The following is an 8,366-nucleotide window of genomic DNA, read 5'->3' on the forward strand; positions in this document are numbered from 1 at the left end:
ATAAAGGTGAGTGTTCAGAGATGGATGAACGCAGCTATAATGGATGATTGGGTTTTTTAAATGTAATTTTTAACGAGCAGGTTGCACCTGAAATAACTTTTTTATTGCTTTTTGAACAGCTGTTTGCAAATGTTTTAAATTCCACACATTATATGAATGAGCTGAGTTTCTTTTGGTGCATCATGCATGTGTTTGTCTTCTTTCCAGCAGCATTGGAGAATCCAGACACTGACATTGGCTTGTGTGGTTGGCTGTTGGTCGCGTTTTCCATTCTTCTCATGCTGGCTACTCTACCCGTCTCCATATGGATGTGCATTAAGGTCAGCTAATGGTGAAGTAGAGTATGTTACAGAGGATGGCAACTCTGTTTGCCTAGGCTGTTGCACTGCAGCTCATCCCCTATTATATGTGTATTTATGTTAAACAGCCCTAATTAAATCGCTGGTGAACCTTTGCTTTGCATTTACTTAATTAAAAAAGTATCTCAGTGAAGTAAAAGTTAGTATACCACAGGCATAATCCAGTTACATCTGTAGACTGTCCAAACAAGATAAGGAAGAACTCATGATCCGAGAGCCATTCATCGGGGTAATTGTACTACATGAACAGCAGATTGTGAAGGAGTACGAGCGAGCCATAATCTTATCGCCTGGGCGCATTCCTCTTGCGAGGGGTACCAAAGGACCAGGGTCAGAAACATTTCTTATCCTCGTGCATATAATAACAGTATATATTGTCTTCTCCATCCACATCCTCCAGTTCTTTTATTAAAATGTACTTCAAACATGGTCCAGTGTCTGTTATGTCCCCTGGATTAACTTCCAGTCATCTTCATCCTCTTAGTTCCAGACATGTTTACTTGTGTTTGACATCTGTTTATTGTTTTGTTTATGATCCTATTAAAACCACATTAAAAGCACATGTATGTGCCTCTGGTCTTCCTGGAGTCCTGAACATCAAAATACCGTACAAACATACAATAAGATAATGCAAACAACCTAAAATAGTCTACTACTGTATAATACTGTTTCAACATTTGTTTACAAGTCCCACTTGTTACCCTAGGCAGTAGGACCCTAAACAAACCGTGCTGCAATTTGGTTCAGAGGCTGGGAGATACTGTAGATTGTGTGATTATAAGACTTGAACATCTGGCTTTTTTTATGCTCTCATCACAGAGGAAGAACTTTCTAACACTAGAACATCTATGGGGCCAGTTGTTTCGCAACTTCTGGTTTAGGTTATTTTGTTTCCTTGAATGTAAAGTGTGTCTGTAAAGGTTTCCTCTCTCCTCTTATGTGGTAAACGTTTGTGTTTGTGTGATGGAAACATTTGGAGGAGGGCTGAGTAATATCAGGGGTGGCTTATTGTACTTTCCCAACCATCCCCTTCCTGTTGGTGGGCGGAAAGATCAATGGAAATCAGTTGTATAAATTAAAAACGGAAAAAATATCAAGACCAAATAATAACAGTGAGAGGATGTCCCACCTCAAAGCTCAACCAAATGGCATGCTACTACATAGATGAGTTCACTGCAACACCACTTATATGGGCTCCCAGTAACAGCTATATGTCTGACAGTGCTGCTGCATATGTGTCTATTTGATGTCTGAATGCCTTATTCATTCTATTCTCAGTGATGTGACTCTTGTTTTGAAAGGCGCCGTGTTTGTTTAAGTAAAAAACACAGACTCCCACGAGGAATAATTTGCATACATCTCATAACTCACCGTCTCTTTATCTTTGATTTCTTGTTTTATGGGATCTAAAAACCAGACAGTGTCCTCTCAAAATGCTGAAATGTGACTCCTCAGAGTGCCAGGGGACCCTCATTGTGACAGTGTCGGATAATAATAGCTCTCTGCCAGCAAACTTTACATCGCTGAGTAGCTGAAGGAGCACATGCCAAAGTTGAATTTAGCATTTGGTTTCCCATAATGCTCCTTACCCTCACGCCCTCTCCTTCTACAACAGCTCTTATAAGACTTAAAATATTTCCCTGTATATTTAATTTGAAACAGGCTTGTGGGGATAATTTTTCATAAATTGAAATGGGTGTGTTGTGGAAAATGTTGCTGTTTATCTGATACATTTCTCTTCTGCAATGAACAGAGATGTTTATTCATGAACAAAGCCTTTAACAGGATGCTTATCAGTGGAATTTTCCACTGCTTCACAAAAACGGTTTACAGAGTCTCTGGGAGCAACCAAGGCCTCTTTACTCGGCTGACAGGAACTATAATTGTTGAGAATGCTGGAAATGTCGTGATGAAAACCGCATGTTGACTTAATTTCCCCTCCTGAACAGATGGTTGTGCTCTCACCATTTAAATACACAATATCCAGACAGGAAATGCAGCCCACTAGTCTCTAACCGCCGTGGCATTAATGTTTGCTAAATGATTGCACACCTAGCACATGTCTGTTTCACTCAGGCACATGCCTAGTATTGTTTAATGCACTAATTCAATCATTGTGACTTGAAACGGTCTTATGAAAGCTGCAAATATCCCCAGCTTTGCCTCGCTGTCAGCACAGCTGCAGTCTTATAAAGGGAGCTTGACTTGGCCTCCTGCCCAAATTTCATTCATCCCGGTGTTTTCAAACATTTGTGAAGAAGCGTCCTCATTATTGTGTTTACAGCGGCTTTAGTCTTTGTTAAAACTATTTGCATTCTTGTGATTCCACAGGGCTGTTCTTCATCTTGCCGTGCACTGACAGCTTTATTAATGTGGACATGCGCACCATCACCTTCGACATCCCACCGCAAGAGGTATGACATGCACACTTCCAATTACATTAAACAAACACTTTGTCACATTCACGGAAATTCAAAGGACGTCAAAGTACTCGTGCAGATTCTCGATGCAGTCTTTGGCAAATGGAACCACACAAGTCTTTTTTAGCAGTTTCATATCACTTAACAATTTCTACCTTTTTGTATCCTAACATGTGTGTTCATTCACTGTCCTCCTCCCAGGTATTGACCAAAGACTCTGTGACAGTGAGTGTTGACGGTGTGGTGTACTACCGGGTCCAGAATGCGACACTGGCTGTGGCTAACATCACTAATGCAGATGCTGCTACCCGGCTGCTGGCCCAGACCACCCTGAGGAACGTCCTGGGTACCAAGAACCTGGCAGAGATCCTGTCCGACCGGGAAGAAATTGCACACAGCATGCAGGTAGAGAAGAGTAGCCTTTATACACACTTCTAGCTGGCAGTGTGATCCAAAACAACATGCTAGCACTATTGGTCTTCCCACAGTTAACAGTCTGTAACATACTCCTACTGACCTATCAGTAAAGTAAGCTAATAAATAAAAATGCGTAATTGGGGTTGGCAGAATGACCAACGGAGGTAAAGCTGACACCAGAAACAAGTGGAGCAATGTCAGCTGTACCAGACACAACTGTTTGAGATGCCCTCTCTGACCGCTGACAGACCCACACACTTTTACTGTATGTGTCAGTCACAGCTCACTATGTCTCAGACTCGCGCATTACGCCGTATGGGTTGCAGTCCAATGAATCTGAATGAATCTGTGACAGACCGACATGTCTTTTGTGGTAGATCTACATCTTTCCACAGCTGTCTCCTCTTGTGTGTGGTGTGACCCTGTGACATTTATCACACCCACATTCAGTTTCCACTTTGTGCTGCTTGCTGTTTTTCCTCCAGTAGATGAAACAACTGTGTGTGATATCAAAAGTGTGTCTCATGCTGACAGACTCAGGAAATGGTCACCCAACTCTGCAATTCCCCTCAACTCTCCATAGCCTTGTATCCTCCTTAAGCTAATTGTTTTCATTCTCTTGCCTGCAAACTCTGTCTCTTACGTGACATTTGTAAAAGGCTTTGATGTCAGTTCTTCTACAGTTGAGTTGTCATATCAATATGTTGACATTCCTTCACTGTTGCAAAATTCCCGCGATTGTTAGAAAAGTCAATTTTGTAAATATAACTTATAACTGAAAGGCTGGACCCCTGAAGTAATGCACACTAAGGCTGTACGCAGGAAAAACCTATTGTGTAGTCAGTAAAAATAAATGTAGGCAATAATACGAAGCTCCAATAACACAGACTGACTCATAAAGAAAACAGAATGGTGGATTACAGTGCCACCTTGCTTGGAGCCAGGTTTGCCTAAACTCAAAGTTAAACTAACAAACTGCAGTTAGAGTGTGCATCAGATGTAAACTAAGAAAACCTTAGGTAATCCTGTGTTTCATGTACAGCACAGCTGTCAGTTTGCCTTTCAGTTCAATTATTTATTTATTCATTAAAGTTTAACTTCCAGTTTATGCTGAGCGTCTCTAAATGATTAAACAACACAGTCAGAAGGTTTGTCAGCAATCAGTCTGTACTTCATTAATGTCAAATATACTCTATGTGTTCAGTATTACAGTACACTAATTGTTTTCACACTCATGTGGGTAAAGGTGGAGACACTATGTGTCAAATGGGGTTTTCTTTCGCATTTACAGTTCATTTTCTAAAAGGTCACTATCCCCACTGAAAAAAATAGAAAACAGAATTGAAAAATTGTTCCATTGCAGCCCAGAGCATAGCCCCGGACGTTTAATTTTTGTTTTCACAGTAGGAGGCTTTGTCTGATTTGATTAAATACAACAAGAACAAAGCTCCCCTCTCCAACACAACCACTGTGCTCCGTAAAGAGAACAATCTGTTTTTAAGGCTCCTACTATGTAGGTGTTGATCTGAAGACACCCTGCATGAAATACTTAATGCATAAGAGTGAAAATAAACTGCATCATCCGCTTCTTGCTCATCATTAAGTACTTGTTAATCCAAAGCATCATAATTGTACGTGTAAGATGAGTAAGAGTACTATTATGCTGCTAGTGTCATGTCATTTTAGGATTGTGTGTTATGGTGTCAGTATGCTTTATAGGTATCTGCCATCATCCATATTTTATTAACCCTTATTTTCTACCTTTACGCCAGCTGTGCTCTCGATGTAATTTCTTTCCATTAGAGAGGAACATGCACCCAGATTGAGCTCCATCTGCTGGACGATTTTGAAAAATGTCAGATAGTTTGTTTTTGAAGAGGAGGGGTTAGTACTTGGTCTTTGTCTTCCTTCTTCCTGGAGTTACCTTCACTTTATGAAATCTTAGTTAGAAAACCTGGGCTTCCAGCTAGAAATGTGCTTGTGTCAATTGACTCTGGAAACTGTGGAAAAATATTGAACGCTTGTCTCTCCGTCTTCTTAGTCCACTCTGGACGATGCTACAGATGACTGGGGGATCAAGGTGGAGCGGGTGGAGATCAAAGACGTCAAGCTGCCCCATCAGCTCCAGAGAGCCATGGCCGCTGAGGCCGAGGCCACCCGCGAGGCCAGAGCCAAGGTAAGGCTGTAGCAGATCCCCTCCCCTGAGCCCATTCACATTTTTACATTTGGAAAACATTGCATTGTAGGATTTATGTAATTTTTAACCCAGCGTATCGGTGTAATGCTGCTAAATAATAATACATCAGTTAGTGTAAAGAAGTGTGGTCTCATCCTTCTGTTTCCTTCACAAGGTGATCGCAGCGGAGGGAGAGATGAACGCGTCGCGGGCCCTGAAGGAGGCGTCGCTGGTGATTGCAGAGTCTCCGTCAGCCCTGCAGCTGCGTTACCTCCAGACCCTCAACACCATCGCCGCCGAGAAGAACTCCACCATCATTTTCCCGCTGCCGCTGGAGATGATGCAGGGTTTCATAAAACGCTGAAAATCGCTCGAACGTACACACTCACACAACATACATCACTCACTCACACACACACTACTGATTTAGGCCCGGCGTCTGTTAAGCAGCTGTGTTTTAAAATTATGTTTTGGAAGTTGTGCTTGTGGCTCCCGATACACCAAGCTGTCCTTTAGAGAAAAAAAAATAAAAAATAAAAACAGTTTAAAAGCTCTTTATGGCCTTGCCATTGTTGCTTATGAACACACCTCAAAGACTGATAGCCAGCCCGCACGAACGTATGTTCTGCGTCTGTGTGAGAGGGAAGAACTGCAGTCATGATCTAAAAAAGAAAACTGCAACACAAACTAACAGACCTCTTCTAGCAAGTGGGCCTTGGGTTACTTTATTCCAAACGGCCATACTCTTTGTTTTTTAGATTCATTAGAGGGCTTAAACTTATATGCAGAAAATATGAAATGTAGCTTGCATCACATGGTGCCGTTGCTCAGATCAGTTTGTCTCTGCGCACTGATCTGTCAGCTCTCTATCATTCAGCAGTGTGCTCGGTCAGCTGAGCGGCTGCAGAGCCAACGGTGCCAGACACAGCGCAAAATCTACAGCAGTCAGCTAAGTGCGTCTGCCAAGAGCTGCCACTGGCTGAATGAATTTGGTATTGTGTATGAGATTTAACTAAAAATAGCCACAGTGCAGCAGGTGGTTTTTATCCTGTCTTTTTTATGCTGCAAATGTAGAAATCAAGGCAAGACTGTCAAAGTAAAAGCATTGTCTCATCATCCATTTTAGACATTTTAAAAAGAAAGTGCCTGCTGGATATGTGGCCTTACACACACACACACACACACACACACACACGTACATACATGATACAGATATCTAATATCTCCTGATATTGTGGTACTACTGCGACCACTGCCAGCATCGTAGTGCTCTGATTATTTTATATGTATTGTCATGATAGCCATATGAAATGTGTAATAGCTTTATTGCTAATCCCCAAATCCAAACTAAATGCTTTTTTTAGATGTTCGCTGTCCCATTGCATGTTCTCGTGTACCCCATTCCAGCTTCATCATCAAACAGGCATTTTAAGGTTCAAACATGTACCAGGACACAGTATTCACACTACTGTACTGAACCCGCTCCACTGTCACTCTTACTTTCATTGAGAGATAAACAAAAGAAATAGAAATATATTTAATACATAAACAGACTTAACTGTTTCAATTGTCAGAGGCACCAGATGGATCCAAAGCAGTGACGTAATCAGTATCACAATACGAAACCAGCGCGAGTGTTAGGCACTCATCTTTAAAAAGCCCCTTCAGAAAGTAGGGATTGTTCGGAGTGACAAACAGATAATAATACACAAACACACACACACACACACTTCTCTCTCTGTTAAATACACAAACACCTTGTCTCTGGTTGTCAGTGCTTCTGTCTCAGATTACAAGCTTAAACTTTGCTGGGATGTTGACAGTCAGGCTGACATGCTGGATGTTACTCGTATTTGTTTACAGTATATTTTCTATTTATACGCTGTCTATGTTATTCACAAGGGTGGAAGAATATTGAGGAACACCAGAGATTACTGTAGAGTTGACTCCCTCTGACACAAGCAGTCAGAGCATTATCAACTACACAGATGGTACTGTTACATTACATTACATTACAGGGCTGTCAGGTGTTCCTATTATTTTGTCCATCCCCCTGTCTGGCTTGACTGCTCAGGAGAAGTGGGGACTGTTGGGAAGAAACGTATAGCAAATCTTTCAGCCAAAAGCCTTAACTTAGTGCCATCAATTCCCTTTACAGATTTCCACATTTCTATGCACTTCCACATGAAAATAACTTTTATTTTATTTTTTTTATCACAATACATACGCTCTTTCTTGGTGTAAACAAGCCAAATAGTTGTGTCTGCTCATCTTAAAACTTTAAGATGTAGTTATATTCAGAGTGTTGGTAAATGTATGTTACAGTATTTAGAGTGTCTGTGAGTTAGTAGTTTTACTATATATGCATATATACATATATACATATACATACTCAATCGCACTACTGTGAAGTTAGCTAGTCAGTAGCTAGATGTGGGGTTTATGTTTGTCACAACTGAAGGTTTAAAGTGGCACTATTTTTTCTTTTTAGTTATGGAATACAAAGGCTGGTGTATTATTTTACTGCAGAACTCCTGTGTATTTCAGTTATTGCTGTTGACCCATATTGAGTTTGAACTGTTACAGTAAGTCTGTTACAGAAAGAAAGAAGGGGGGGGGTCACGCGACCGCATTGCATTGCAGTTCGCTGAGCAGCTTCTCGGTAATGTTTCACCAGTAGTTTGTGGTTGTTGTGTATTGTCCACTTTCTCAGGCAGCACTCAGATAATAATTTTCTTGAGCTCACTTCTCATCATTTGGCTTTCACATAAGAAAGAAAAACTCTGCTCATTAATTACTTCAGCTTATATCTAGTTGTAAAATGTTACATCAATATTGAGAAGTTCTATTCAACATGTATTGTTATGTTTAGTTTTTGTACAGTTTGCTAATATTTGATATGGTTTTATCCTGACGTAGTACATGTAGAGTTAAGATAGACTTTAAATAAAGATTCTATCAAAAAGCATGTTTGTCTGTGGATATCATTCTTTT

The 8,366-nt window shown here is 40.8% G+C and overlaps 1 protein-coding gene across 2 annotated transcripts in view; it reads left to right on the top strand.

Moving 5' to 3' along the window:
• The window catches only part of stom (stomatin), a 9,571-nt gene extending 1,231 nt beyond the window's left edge, over positions 1-8,340 (top strand). For both annotated transcript variants that reach the window (XM_035667986.1, XM_035667987.1), the window contains 6 exons: positions 211-320; positions 613-685; positions 2,688-2,773; positions 2,981-3,184; positions 5,238-5,372; positions 5,548-8,340. In XM_035667986.1, coding sequence (XP_035523879.1) covers positions 211-320; positions 613-685; positions 2,688-2,773; positions 2,981-3,184; positions 5,238-5,372; positions 5,548-5,736 — 797 coding nt within the window. In that variant the 3' untranslated portion in view covers positions 5,737-8,340. The remainder of the gene's footprint in view (positions 1-210; positions 321-612; positions 686-2,687; positions 2,774-2,980; positions 3,185-5,237; positions 5,373-5,547) is intronic.
• Positions 8,341-8,366: the final 26 nt, after the last annotated feature.

This window comes from Morone saxatilis, unplaced genomic scaffold, assembly GCF_004916995.1.
Source record: "Morone saxatilis isolate NCDOM2014 unplaced genomic scaffold, NCSU_SB_2.0 Contig21, whole genome shotgun sequence".
Lineage (NCBI taxonomy): Eukaryota > Metazoa > Chordata > Actinopteri > Moronidae > Morone > Morone saxatilis.